Below are 15302 nucleotides of genomic sequence, written 5' to 3' on the forward strand. Positions count from 1 at the left end.
CGGGGAGCACACATGTTTATCAGATCTTTTGAGCCATTTGATACTTGGGTGTTTGTCTTCTAATACCCTTCTTTGAGAGCTGGCCCGCCTCCAGCGGTTTGGGAAGATAAGGTTCTAAATTAATTCCTAAAGTTTCTGGTTAGATAGAGACTCCCTTTCAGTCCAGGTTCTTCCTCTTTGTTCTTTGATCTGAATCCCAGGAGAGTCGTGAGTGTCTCTCCTGTGGCAGCTTTGTCTGACTATTGCGGAGAGGTCTGGTGACATGCCCGTAGGGTGATTATCAGAAGTGGGGGTGGGAAGGGGAAACATCCTTCACCTTGCTTTCTCTTGGGGCCAAACATTCTCTCTTGAAGGAACATGAATCCCAGGACCACTGTGTTCCCGAGGCTAGGTATCCCTCACATAAACAGACTGAGTTAAAAACCCAGGATTCCAACAAGCTTCAGGATCAGCATCCTTGTGACTCTCATTTCCCCCCAGTTCTCTTTCATGCTGCCCTAGTTCAGACCTTCATCATCTCTCACTAAAGACCAGAGTAGTGGCCTCAACACTGGTGACTCAAATCCAAAGGCCAACTCAGGCTACTGCTTGCACCCTGCTTCCAGGGAGCTGAAAACCTGGCTGTGTCACCAAAGGTTGGAACCTTTATGTTGGTTCCCATTGCCTACAGAATGAAAGTTCAACTCTATGAAGGCATTTCAAGATCTATGTACTTTCTTACCTCATCTCCCATTTGCACCTGTCCTTTACCAATGGTCACGGACATGTAGTTCCTTAGCAGATGGCTTCACACACCTATGCCTTTACTCATGCTGGCTCCACCACCTGAAATGCCCTCCCTGCTCTTCCCCCCGTTTGCTTCACAATCTAATCATCTTTCAACTTGGATGTCAGGAGTCACGTTCAGGATTGAATTGCGTCCCCACCAAAAGATGTTGAAGCCCTAACCCCTGGCACCTGTGAATGTGACTCTATTTGGAAATAGGGTTTTTGTAACCAATCAAGTTAAGATGGAGTCAATAGGGTAGGCCCAATCCAAAAGCACTGGTATCCTTCTAAAAAGAGTAAATCTGGACACAGATACACTTGCATAGAGGGAAGATGATGTGAAGATACTAGGAGAATGCCATCCCCAAGCCAAGGAATGATTGAGGCTATCAGAAGCAAAGAGAGAGGCCTGAAACCAGTTCTCTTTCACAGACCTCATAAGGAACCCACACTGCCAAGATCTTGATCTTGGACTTCCAGCCTCTAGAACTCTGAGACGATACATTTCTGTTGATTAAGCCACACAGTGTGTAGTACTTTAAGGTAGCCCTAGCAAGCAAATACACATCATTTTTACCATAGAAGCTTTCTTGATTCACGTAAAGTCAAAATGGACTTTTGTGTGCCCCAGCCTTATTCTAGATATATCCCAGCAGCCATACACAATAAAGCAGTGCTTTCAAATTATAATGTGCATGTGAATCACCAGGTAATCTTGTTAAAAGGCAGATTCTGATTCAGTAAGCCTGTGCTGGGCCCTGGGATGCTGAATTTCTAACAAGCTCCCAGGTGATACTGATGCTGCCGATGCTGCTGGTCCACAGGCTGGTCCATAGGCTGGTCCACAGGCCGGTCCACAGGCCACACTCTGGGTGCCAGGGCTTTAGGACACTTACTTACGTGTCTGTCCATGATGCTGTACCATTTGTGAGGGCAAGATCTGTGTCTTTGAATACCTAGTACTTGATGCAGTGCTGGGAATATGACAGGCATATAATAAATGTTAGTTAAATTGTTGATGAATGAATGAATCATTAGAATTATGACTTGGTATTGAGGGATTCATGGTCATTCCCAAGATATGTTGGACAATAACTGCACTGCCAAATGTCTCAGCTTTCCCATCCTTCACCATTTTTACTCCTTTGAAGCTCAGAGAGAAAAGAAGCTCCTATCACACGTGAGGAAACACATTCTGGAAGGCTGCAGTGATAGCAGGGAGATGTACTGCTAATTTTTCAACTGTAAGTCAACTCTTTAACACCATTGAGCAAAAGCCATCCCTTTCCTGCATCTATTTTTCACTTATACTCTTTGTGCAACTGGCCAGAAGCTGGTCCCTGAGAGCCAGAGGACAGGCAAGTAATGTACATGACTAAGCTCTTCGTAGGAATCTGGCACTGTGCACTTAAAACGGCTCACTGGGGCGCCTGGGTGGCGCAGTCGGTTAAGCGTCCGACTTCAGCCAGGTCACGATCTCGCGTGTCCGTGAGTTCGAGCCCCGCGTCGGGCTCTGGGCTGATGGCTCGGAGCCTGGAGCCTGTTTCCGATTCTGTGTCTCCCTCTCTCTCTGCCCCTCCCCCGTTCATGCTCTGTCTCTCTCTGTCCCAAAAATAAATAAACGTTGAAAAAAAAAAATTAAAAAAAAAAAAAAAAAAACGGCTCACTGAAGTAGGTATTATTAGCCCTATTTACAGATAAAAAATTGAAGCTGAAGAAGTAGTTTGTCCAAAATTATCCAACTAGTAGGTGACAGAACCAGGGGCCAAACGGATTTAACTTCAAAATCTGTGTCTTTTCCATGGCACTGTGAAAGAGACAGCTGATGTTCTAACTAGCTACACGCTTGTGATATCTGCTGCCTCTCTCCTGCCAGTAGAGGATTGAAAGTAGTAGCTATTGCTCTGTATCTTAGAGGTGATTACTCAACTGTTTTCCAGGGTATTCCAATTCTGGTAGTCACAGAGATGCCTCGTTTTTCTGGCATCTTCGAGAACATGATGTTTCTTCCTTTAAGTGGGTCTTTCCTCTCAATTTAAATTTTTTTTTTTTCAACGTTTATTTATTTTTGGGACAGAGAGAGACAGAGCATGAACGGGGGAGGGGCAGAGAGAGAGGGAGACACAGAATCGGAAACAGGCTCCAGGCTCTGAGCCATCAGCCCAGAGCCTGACGCGGGGCTCGAACTCACGGACACGCGAGATCGTGACCTGGCTGAAGTCGGACGCCTAACCGACTGCGCCACCCAGGCGCCCCTTTCCTCTCAATTTAAAGAATTGTTTTTAACAATTTTGGATAGAGTAATTCTGACATACAGTACACTAATTTTGCCTTCGTAAATAAGGTATATCTTTTCTTAATGCCTCAGGGCCATTATTAAGGATTGTCATTCCAAATGCTCTGCTGAAATTGATGCATATTGTCAGATATTACTGAAAATATTGAACTATTTGCCTCACAATAAGTGCTCAGACTCAATATATGTTTTAAAGATTTTATTTTTAAGTAATCTCTACACCCAACATGGGGTTCGAAGTCACAACAAGACCAAGAGCTGCATGTTCTATCAACTGAGCCAGCCAGGTGCCCCGGACTATTTTTTGAGGCAATATTTCTTGTACTTTTTTTTTTCTATTCCTCCCTTACTCTAAAGACTATCGTGTATTCCTTTTTGCTGATGGCAGTGAATCTGCTTCTAACATCTCATTTCTCATTTGTTAATTCAATTCTCCAGGGTGAGAAGAATTGATATGCAACCTTCTTAGAAATATATGCAAAGTAAAAGTGAGTAGGATATGAATTGAACATCTAACAGGTTTCCTTCTGAGTTAGCATAAGAGTTTCATTACCTTTAAACAGAGGCAGAACTTTTTGTTCTCCCAGAGGTTTCTGTTAATTCTCTGGTTCTGAACATTATACTTTCAAGTTAAGGTCATTTAAAAAATAATATCTATCAAGGTGCAATGGTGCTGTACAATATATTAGCTTTAGATTCCCTCTTGCCTATAAAACAGCTAATAACAGTAAAACATCTCTAATCTGGAACAACCCAAAAGGAGAAGACATCCTGAGTTATTTTTTTAAGATCTCATTTAATGTATTTTTTAAAAAATTATGTGGATCTCTTGCTTTCAAAATCAGAAAGTGACTCACATTAGCTGCTAAGAAAATGCTGGATGAATTCTATTGGTTAGACAACAATACTCATTTGGTTTTAAACAGTTATGTCCAAACACTTTTTGTCTTAAGTAATTTAGACTTAATGCTATAATTTTTCACTGTATTAGTTCCCTGTAAAACATTTCTAAGTAGTAGAAAAATAAACTCTAGTCTCAACCAGGTTGGATTATTGCAAATTCCCGATTAATAAGGTCTAACTTTATTACATATTTTTTGTTTTTCTTTCTTATTTCTTTCTTCCTTCTTTCTTTTCTTTTTCTTCCTTTCTTTCTTTCTTTCTCTCTTTCTTTCTCTCTTTCTTTCTCTCTCTCTCTTTCTTTCTTTCTTTCCTTCCTTCTTTCTTTCTTTCTTTCTTAATTGCTGAAGCATCATCTCAGCGACCTTTTGACATTTCACAATTAAGGCTTTCCTGTACTTTTGGGAAGCAATTTTAAAACTGAAAGGCAATTTTATTTATACCTACTTATCAAAGTATATGCTACAGCTTCTCATTTTGAAAAATGAGAAGAGCCAAAAGGAGAACAAGCAAAGGTGAAGAGGAGAAGAGAGGTAATTGGTCCAAATTAAATGTGATATATATGAAGCAGGTTGGGGGCTAGAGGACAGGCCCTGCTCTGATTCATTGGAATGTTTGGATGGGTAATGAATGGAAAGCACGGTCCCTGGAGGCAGCCTGTTCCTTCTAGTTACTTACAGACCAGTGACCCGTAGGTTCATCTGAAAAATCAGCATTTGAAAAGTCAATGTGATTTATCTAAGAAGAAATGAATACCAGCAAATTAGGTCTTTTAAACATACAAACAAACCTTAAGGGTTGTTTTTTAGCCTGGGTTTTTTTCATTGCAAATAGCTTTGAAAAAAGAGAGGCACTACAAACCATGCACCAAGTTTCAGTGGTAACAGGATTTCCTGGTTTAACAGAAGCTTTCCCCAACAAAATAATTGTTGTCTAGAGGAAAAAAGGAAATTATGCTTTAAGTGTCTCTTTTCTTTTTTTTTTCTTTTGCCATAAAAGCACAGGGATTTTTTTTATTGTTTTAACAAGTTTTCATGATGAATGATATGGGCTAACATATTGGAGGTTAAAGCTAAACACATGAGGCGAAACATGCAGTTTTAAGAAATTTAGTTTACCAGCCAGAACCACATTTATTGGGCAAAAAGCCTTCATAAAATAATTATGAATATAAATAGTTAACTTTGGTTTCTATTGATCATATATAAAAGGACCATTTTGGGAGCAGTAATAGCACTATCAAAAAAAAAAGAATAAAAGGAATAAAGAAAGGACTTTATTTTAATGTTTATTTTTGAGAGGGAGCGCCAGTGGGAGAGGGGCAGAGAAAGAGGGGGATAGAGGATCCAAAGAGGCTCCCCACTGATAGCAGTGAGCCTGATGCCAAACTTGAACTCATGACTATGAGATCGTGACCTGAGCCTAAGTCCGACACTCAACTGACTGAGCTACCCAGGCGCCCCAAGAAAGGACATTTTTGTAAGATGTATATTCACACAATCTAAACACATTCTGAAACAAATATAACCACTTAGGTGCCAATTAAATACTAAACTTCAGGGTTTTTTTTTTTAATTTTTTAGGTTTATCTATTTATTTTAAGAGGGTGAGAAAGAGAGCCTGAGTAGGGGAGGGGCAGAGAGAGAAGGAGAGAATCCCAAGCAGGCTCTGCACTGTCAGTGCAGAGCCTGATGTGGGGTTTGCACTCACAAACCAGAAGATAATGACCTGTGCTGAAACCAAGAGTCGGTCGGTCACTCAACCAAATGAGCTACCTATGTGCCCCAACTTAAGTTGTTTTTAACCACTGTTTTACCAACTGTATTTTTTCTTGTTTTGATTTAGAAAAAAAGGCTATTACCATATAGTGCTTCAAAGAGTAGGAAAGTAATCTTTAAGCTTTCTTCTCAAACATGTCAAAAGGCTTTAACTATCAATTTGTCCCTCGGTCAGTGAGATGGTCTTCTTTTCATGCTCCAAAAGCATCTTGACTGCTCCCTGACTGGGAGAGAAAATGTAAATTGTATCTGTCCATACTTACAATTCCTGCATCTTTCTTTTCCAAGTTGGATATGTGTAAATCAGAAAGTAAGAGAAAAAAAGAGGAAGATCAAGATAACAGTGAGATTCCTCATAGTTTGTGAAAACTCCGTGATGGTTTCTTTCTAACTAGAAGATTTCTCGGGAAGACACTCTTGTTTTGTTTTGTTTTGTTTTGTTTTGTTTTGTTTTGAGCTCTCTCTTCTGTCTATATTATCAAAGCTCAAGTTTGTATACAAATTAACTAGCATTGAATTACCAAGCTCCTCGTTATTTTCAAAACTACTTCTCAGAGAAGCCTAGACCTTTTTTTGGAGCATTTACAAATAGATTTGAACAGACATTTTAATTAAAAAGTCAGGATAAGGAAAAGCCAGTATTATCAGAGTCCATTTTGCAGGTGGACAATGAGGCCAGTATGTTGGAGATGAGAACTACTGATGGTTCTAAAATCCAACAATGATAATGCTCCAGTTAGTCATTAATGTCACTCATATATTTGCTTTTGATGTGCTCCATATCTGTGGTGCTGGAAAGTTAGTGTACAAGGTTCATTGATGCTGCATGCTTGGGTTACCTGTTTGTCCAACCATTAAAATAAATAAACCTTCTGAACATGTGCTGAACTCCTCCTCAGTCTGGTAGGATTGTGTGTGTGTGTGTGTGTGTGTGTGTGTGTGTGTGTGTGTGTTTTATGATAAATGAACTTTAAATACTTTTTGGCCAAGATAAAATATGTTTGGCTTCAGTATCACGTCAAATAATTTTTTCTTAAGTTTGTAAGACCTTGGTGGATGTCTGCTTCTTGGATTCCATGGTCATGTGTGTGTGTGCGTGTGTTGTTTTTAAGTAAATGCTGAGATATTTAAGTAAATGTTTTTAAATGACTTTGACTCACTTTATTCTATTTTTAAATTGTATGTATTTATTGATTTTAAGTAATCTCTACACCCAACATGGGGCTCGAACTTACAACCCCAGGATCAAGAGTCACATGCTCCTGCAACTGAGCCAGCCAGGCACCCTTGATTATTTTAAACAATCATAACTTTAGTCTCAAAATTGTGTTTATGGGTGAGAAACTGCTGGTCTCAATGTTTCTAATGATCCTACTTTCTAATAACTTGGACTGCACCCCAAGAAAATCCCAAAGTCTTTCCTTAAGTGAGACTGCTCCAGTGAATTCTACTGTCCTTACTGGTCTTCCTTTATCAGTAAGGCAACAAACATTTCATGTGATGCCAAAGGGGGACAGACAGACTCTCATCCACGTTCACTGTAGAAATGGATTTTGTCTTTCTGCAAGAATCCTTTTCATTTGAATTGGGTGTTCTTTTAGCTTTTTGTGGTGAGGGAAAAGCATTTCAACAATTCCCTACTCTTCTGCTGGAAAATACGTCTCACCCTGGGCTGTTACCTTCTTTTTGTGTAGAGTGAGGTAAAGAAATGATTTATCCTCTCAACTGCCTGCTCTCAATTGTCTCGCTGACTTCCCTTCCAGGCTCTCCATGGGATTTGAGAATTTATATTTCCTTGCTTTTGTTTGCTGATTGTATAAAGGATTTTTATCTTCTTGTTTCAAGTGAAGTCTCACCAGCTAGGATTTCCTTTCTTTAGGTTACACTTTGTCCCCTAAGCATTTTGTCTAGCTTTTTTTCTTGACTTTGTTCACATTCCATTTCACTCATTTTGTTTCTTTTTCTCATGTATACTTTAGGAAGGCATTGCTTTTCAACTCTGTCTATTCTTTCTCCCTCTCTCTCTTTCTTTATTTCTTTGGAATGGCAAACTATGGCATGTCTCTCCCTCTCGCTCTCTTTCACTATTATTTAAAATGACCTAAAAGGTGAAGTGCAATATCGACCCCAAAAAGCTCTTATTTTTGTTGTTGTTGTTGTTTTTAAAAGCACCACCAATCAGAATTTATACTCATTCTGAATAGCTGTTCTCAAATTAGAATCATCTATTGTCATTCACCTGGTGTCATTTGTCCTTGGGGTATAATACAGTTTAGCTCTGTCCAGGTGAAACAGAATATACATGGCAGGAAAAAAAGAACAAAGGCCATCATTCTCTGGGCTCCCACATACCTAATCACTAGCAGACAAGGACTCTGCACAACAAATACTTCAGGCCTAGGACTTAAGTGTTTCACACCAGGGTGTGTGTGAGAAATATATATTAATTTCTGTAAGAACAAAGAAAATTGATGAATTTCATAGAAGACAAAAGAAATAGCACTGCAAATTTAATTCAATTTGAGTAAAATAATTATGGCAGAAGCTGTATTTTATAAAATATTTTCCAAATTGCAGTTCATGGCTGACATTTTTTTAAAAGCAATATTTAATAATAAAATTCCAAGTCAATGAAATAGGAATAGTACCTTAGAAATTGCTGTAAACAAATTTGGTTTGTTTTAGTTAATTCAATTGTTTTAAAGTTTTTCTCCTAAATAATACTATTTTTATATTTAAAAATAATTTTTAATATTTATTTATTTTTGAGGGAGACAGAGCGTGAGCAGGGGAGGGGCAGAGAAAGGGAGACACAGAATCTCAAGCAGGCATCAGGCTCTGAGCTGTCAGCACAGAGCCTGATATGGGGCTCGAATTAACGAACTGTGAGATCGTGACCCAAGCCGAAGTCGGACACTTAACCGACTGAGGCACCCAGGTGACCCAATACTATTTTTAAAATTTAAGTGGTAGCATTAGTTTGACTCAGGTTTATGATAAGGCATGAAGTAAAAGAAGTAATAGATTATAGGGTTTAAGTCGGCACTGAAAAAGTCTGGCTTTAAAAATTTCACATGTTAGCAAAAGCAGCAAAAAGGAATCAAAGTGAATAATCAGCATTTTAAAATATTAACTCTACCTCCTTAGAGAATCAGCAGCAGCAAGAAAAAAATGCATTGCCCCAAGACATGTAAGACATCATTTTATGAAGTGACTCCTGGTGGGCAGTAAGGAGAAAAGGTCAAACAGGGATAACTAAGGAGAATTTTAAGCTCAGCAAACGTTTATCTGACTTCCTCTGGACCCTTGTTGCAGAATTTCTAGCTTTCATGGTTGTAGCAAGGCATTTCCTATATGTATATTGTTGAGGTCTTATATCATTATCAAAATATACCTTTAAAAAATGTGCAAGAGGAGTTTTAGGGTAGTGAAACTATTCTTCATGATACCATAATGGTGGATACATGTCATTATGTATTTGTCCACATGCACAGAATGTACAACACCAAGAGTGAACTGTCATGTTAACTATGGTCTTTGGTGATTAGGATGGGTCAGTGGAGATTCATCAGTTGTAACAATGTGCCACCCTGGAGGGGGATGGTGATAATGGGTGGAGGTGGGTGGGGGACAGGCAGGTTGTATATGAGAAATCTCTGTACCTTATGCTCAATTTTGCTGTGAAGCTAAAACTGATCTAAAAAATAAATCTATTAAAAAAAAATGAATGTACACAGCAGAGACCTTCCTGACCTCCACTGCCCTCTCCTTCTAGGCATTTCAGTTCAGCTTTTCGAATTCTTTGGAGTCACAGAGAAAGCACACAAACTGCTTCCAGGTGTGTCCTACATCTAATGTGATCACATCAACTGTAGGAGGTACTTCTGAGACTGAACGGACCCCCATTGATAATTCTGTAGGGCTAACACACCTAGGACTATTCCAGCAAAACAGGATGTATGATCAGTCTCCTTAATATACCACTCTTTACCAGCATTTTTCGCCTATGTAACTAATGTAGCAACACAACAAAAAGTTTGAAAACCTGGGGGAGAAACATAATTGCACAGTCCTAAAACAACCACTCAGTAAATAATTTTGGATTTCTTCCAGTGTTTCCCATATTTCTTTTTTTACAATTGCAATCCTTATGTGTACATGGTTTTGTATCCTGTGTTTTTCTCTTAATGTTAGGTCGTAAATACTTTTTCACATTGCTAGTTTTGAATATTATTTTAACATTTAGCTTGGTATTCCAAAGAGATGTACTTACCATTTATTTAGTTATGTCTTGCCCTGTAGTTTTTCAGCTGCATATAAAGTAAACCCTTGCAGGGTGCCTGGGTGGCTCAGTCAGTTAAGCGTGGTCATGATCTCACAGTTTGTGGGTTTGAGCCCTGCATCGGGCTCTGTGCTGACAGCTCAGAGCCTGAAGCCTGCTTCAGATTCTGTGTCTCCCTCTCTTTCTATCCTTCTCCCACTCACACTCTATCTCTCTCTCTCTCAAAAATAAATAAACGTTAAAAAAAATTAAAGTAAGCCCTTGCTATTCAGTAGGGCCTGTGGGCTGATGGCATAGGTATCTACTGAGAGTTGGTTAGAAATGCAGAGTTGCAAGTCTCACCCCAGACCTACTGAATCTGCCTTGTCAGAAGGTCTCCAAGTGATGTACATCAGGGTCTGAGAAGCACTGAGTTATTCTACTTATAAACAACGCTGCTGTGAACATCTTCATGCACATATATTTTGCTTGTGGATGGTTTGGTTACATTCAATTCCCAGAAGTGAGATTATGAGTTCAAAAGACTTACAGATTTTTATGCTTGCCAGAACTGCAGGACAGTTCTTTAAAGAACCAGAGGGGTGGTAACTGAGGGTGTAACTGAGTGCTATAACCTGAAGACTGGTCCAGTTAGTGCCCTCTGTCAGCTGATAGATTGCAATTGACCTGTTGGAGCCCTCTGCTGTTAAAAGTCCCACTATTTAAAGAACAAGCCCCTGTTGCCCTCTGGAGGCAGAGCCGGAGAGGAAAACAACTTTCTGTTCCATCTCGTTGCCCCTCAGACTCCCAGAGCTTCTTGCAGTGCCCATCAGATTGTAAGGCTGACAACTCCTAAATATTCCAGATACAGGCCAGAAACCTCTTAAATTTCATGTCTAGGGAATTCATTCCTGACTCTCTGTGAGTCATGAAGAAAAAGAAATGCTTCTTTTGGGGGCTTTTAGGTTCACCTTCCAAGCCACAGTAATTCTAGCTTTGTTCTGGCATCCATAACCTAAAGGATCACTGTGCTGCTTCCCGGGTGGCTCCCAAAGTCTCTTTTCTTCCCCAGGAGCTGCAGATATTTTCTTTTACAGATAATATCAGCCCTTTAGGGGTCTGCAGTTCCAGTTCTTATGCCATCCTCTTCGGGTTCCTACATTCTCTCCAGACTTTTCTCTGCTCACCACCGCTGTCATATCTGACCTGCTTGTCTACTCCAGCATCTTCATTTTTTTAGCTGGCCTTTGGGTTGCTGTTTTTCTTGGGACAATGTCACATTCTGGGGCTTATGATATGCTTTCCTGATAGCGATATTGTCCAGATCCTCAGTTTGTTTCTTAGTGTTCTTAAGCCTGCCCGTCAAAACTGCCACACATCAGGCTGCTTATCCGTGTAGATGTCTGGGACTGGGTCTGGCGACTTCATCCCTCTGGTTTCACCTTCACTTAAGGATGATCACAAATGGACATCTGGATTTGTCTTAAGATTACTGGGATATCAATATCTGTCCTGGCAGACTTAACTAGATCACTAACATGCCTTGACTGTTTCTTCTGAAGACATTTCCTCAATTAAATTGCTCTCCCTTTTCCAGAATGACAAAGCTTAATGTTGTCTCACAGAAACGGAAGCGTGCTTTCCACCAATTACTCTTCTTTGTGGTGTTCAACCTGTTTGTGTGTGTGAGAGAGAGTATGAGAGAGAGAGAGAGGCTGACTTTTACCCATAGTTCATTTTGCTCTGTGATAGGCCAAGTAGAGTAACTTGTCTTTAGGATGGCTGCCATCAATTCCTTCCTGTATGTACAAACCATTCTCCCCATGAGCAGTAGAATCTATGCTTCCATTTCTTTGAATTCGAGCCGATTGGTGAATGCTGTGACGAATAGAATACAGAAGTGAGGCTGAGTCATGAGAAAGCTTATAGCTTCTGCCTAGCTCTCTTGGAATGCTCACTCTGGGGGAATCCAGCCTCAATGATAGAAGAAATCTGACTACCTCAAGACTACCATGCTGTGAAGAAGCCCAAGGAAGCCCAATGTAGCCACATGGAGAAGCCACATGGATAGAGGTATGACCAATAAGCCCACAGCCATCCCAGTCCACATGTCAGATGTATGAGTGAAAAAACCTTTAGAAGACTCCAACCTTTGCCTTGATTCAACGGAATGAATTTGAGGGACTCCAAAAGAGAACCACCCAGCTGAGCCCTAAAACACCCAGAACCATGAAAGAAAATATTAAATAGTTGTAAATCACTAAGTTTTGGGGGAGGTTTATTATATAGCAGTAGATAATCAGAATACCAAACACCTATTCTTTTGTAAGGAAACTTCTCAGATCCAAGGTAGAAAAACAACTGCTTCTGTGATTATGCCACAGGGCTTTAAGTTCTGTTTCAGTTTGTCTTTAAAATCTATGGCATGGTAGGGGTGTCTGGGTGGCTCACTCAGTTAAGCATACGACTTTGGCTCAGGTCATGATCTCTCACGAGTTCGAGCCCCGAGCTGGGCTTTCTGCTGGCAGAGGAGCCCACTTTGGATCCTCTGTCCCCCACCACCACCCTGCCCCTTACCCACTTGTGCACTCTCTCTCTCAAAAATAAATAAAAACTTTTAAGAAAAAGCATTTAAAAATCTATGGCTTGCTAAATCATAATCTAGATGTGGCTTGGATGGGATGTTTTCCAGAGCTGGATGATGAAAGACATCAATTCAGTGCTGATGGACTAGTTTTATTCTAGGACTTTATTCATGGCGAGTCTGACATTATTAACATTAACTACAGTATGAAAATAGCTCATAGTCATAGAAAGTTAGAGGAAGAGGATGAAACTAGAGCATATTATGCTAAACAAGTCAGTCAGAGAAAGACAAATAGCATATGATTTCACTCATATGTGGAATTTAAGAAACAAAACAGATGAACATAGGGAAAGGGAAGGAAAAATAAAATAAAATAAAAATAGAGAGGGACGCAAACCATAAGAGACTCTTAAATACACAGAAAAAACTGAGGGTTACTGGAGGGCAGGTAGGTGGGGACATGAGCTAAATGGGTGATGGGCATTAAGGAGGGCACATGCTGGGATGAGTGCTGGGTGTTATATGGAGATGATGAATTGTACTCCCGAAACCAATACTACCCTGTATGTTAACTAACTTGAATTTACTTATTTATTTATTTATTTGGTGTGTTTTTTTTTTTAATGTTTATTTTTGAAGGAGAGAGAGGCAGAATGTGCGTGGGGGTGGGGCAGAGACAGAGAGACGGGGAGACAGAATTCGAAGCAGGCTCCAGGCTCTGAGCTGTCAGCACAGAGCCTGACACGGAGCTCGAAATCATGAGCTGTGAGATCATGACCTGAGCAGAAGTTAGATGCCTAACCGACTGAGCCACCCAGGCGCCCCAAACTAACTTGAATTTAAATAAATAAATTAAAAAAATTTTTTCTTAATGTTTATTTATTTTTTGAGAGAGAGAGACAGACTGTGAGCTGGGGAGGGGAGGAGAGAGAGAGAGACACAGAATCTGAAGCAGGCTCCAGGTTCCAAGCTGTCAGTACAGAGACCTATGCGGGGCCCAAAACCACGAACTGCGAGATCATGACCCGAGCCAAAGTAGGACGCTTGAGCCACCCAGGCGCCCCTAAATAAATAAAAATTTAAAAAGGAAAAGAAAGAAAATTAGAGAAAGAGGCCATATATATAGAAATTGCCTAGTCCAACCAACTACTTTTTTTTTTTTTTTTTTTTTTTTTAGATTAGATAAACAGAGGTGCACAGAGCTCCGGTGTCTTGCCCACATCCAGATCTGGCTAGTGTTGATGCCAGGACAAGAATTCAGGTCTCCTGGCCCAGGCACAGCTCCTTTCACTGTATCACCTACCTCTCCAATACTAAAGAAGCTCTGCGGAAATCGGTACACCATATGGTTTTATCTTCCCTTCCATTTATTGTATGTGTCCTATCTGCTATTGATCTGTACAATGGGGCTAATACCTACCTTATGTGATTTTTATGAGGGTTAAATGTGATAGCTTATGGAAATTACCTGGCACTTACTGTGTACTCAATAAATGGTAAGTATCGTCTTCAAGAGCCTAGTAAAATAAATTCTTTGGATAACCATCTCAAGGGCCTTTAAATTGAAAGAATTTTCCCCACCAACAATACCCTAGGTATGAGAAATTCATCCCTGGGGAGGACTACAGAAGGCAATTCAGCATCCACCCAAGTTCTAACCCAGACAAGTAGACATTTCAACGACCTGTGAGAAGAGAGAGAGCGGGCTGTGAAGAATTAGCACGAGTGCATGGAATAACTCACCATGCTGCAAAGGGAAACAGAGAGGCTGAGTCAGCTCTGGACACAAGAATAGGAAGAGAGCAGGCCTGGATGTCTGGAGTTCTTTCTGTCAACTTTTTATAAAAATAAGTACCTCTAGCTGTCTGTCTGCTGAGGAGACGATCCATCACCCGGTCTGTGAAAGTAGCTTTCCTTAGGCCCGTCTCTCCAGACTTGTGTTGTGGTTACTTGTCTCACTGTGGTTATCCCCATGTCTGCTTCTCTGTCTCCCTTGTATCATATGTGCTGTGTGTGTAAAACTCTTTATGTGGAGTCTGGGAATGGTTTTTAATACATTCAGAGCAATAAGCCAGAACCTCCACCTTTAATACCTGCTTCTGCCATTTCTCATCAGCGGGGCCGTGAGCACATGTGGGGAGCAGCCACCAGTGACAGATCGGGGCCTCGCGCACAGAGACGCAGATGGGGAGAAAAGGAGCTATTGTATTGAACACCTGTCCAGCAATCTGGACCCGAATAATAAAAAAGGTGTTCTAGCAACCATAAGGAACTGTGGACATGGTCCAGGTTGTGGACACGGCAAACCGGGGATGCCACAGGTTAATTGTCATGGTGACTTGAGGCGATGAGCGGAAAAGTCATTTTCACTAGCCCTTTGCTCACTCCATGGTAAGTTGAAGTTGTTGTTTCAAAGCTGTTGGCAGATGCCTTTGGAGTTAGACCGACAGGTTCAAATTCCAGGTCTGCTGCTGGTTGGCTTTATGATTTGTGGTAAACTATTTAAGTTCCTTGAGCTACAATTTCCCCACCTGAAAAATGGGGATGATAACGATGCCTGCTTTACAGGCCGGTTGTAATAAAGATCACATGGAAATGGTGTAGGAAAGGTGCCTATCACGGCCCTGGTGTATTACAGATGCTCCATAAATTATACCCATTGATAATGACTTTCAAAGTAAAGGAGGGGGGAAGATTCTATAGAGTGAATAA

General features: G+C 40.6%; 1 protein-coding gene across 1 annotated transcript in view; it reads left to right on the plus strand.

Moving 5' to 3' along the window:
• Window positions 1-15302, plus strand: part of LOC147584354 (uncharacterized) — a 58090-nt gene that overhangs the window by 15539 nt on the left and 27249 nt on the right. The window contains exon 2 of the mRNA XM_086700008.1: window positions 13768-13926. Coding sequence (XP_086556134.1) covers window positions 13768-13926 — 159 coding nt within the window. The remainder of the gene's footprint in view (window positions 1-13767; window positions 13927-15302) is intronic.

The sequence above is a fragment of the Puma concolor genome, chromosome A1 (genome assembly GCF_028749965.1).
Source record: "Puma concolor isolate L17-30 chromosome A1, mPumCon1.1.hap2, whole genome shotgun sequence".
Lineage (NCBI taxonomy): Eukaryota > Metazoa > Chordata > Mammalia > Carnivora > Felidae > Puma > Puma concolor.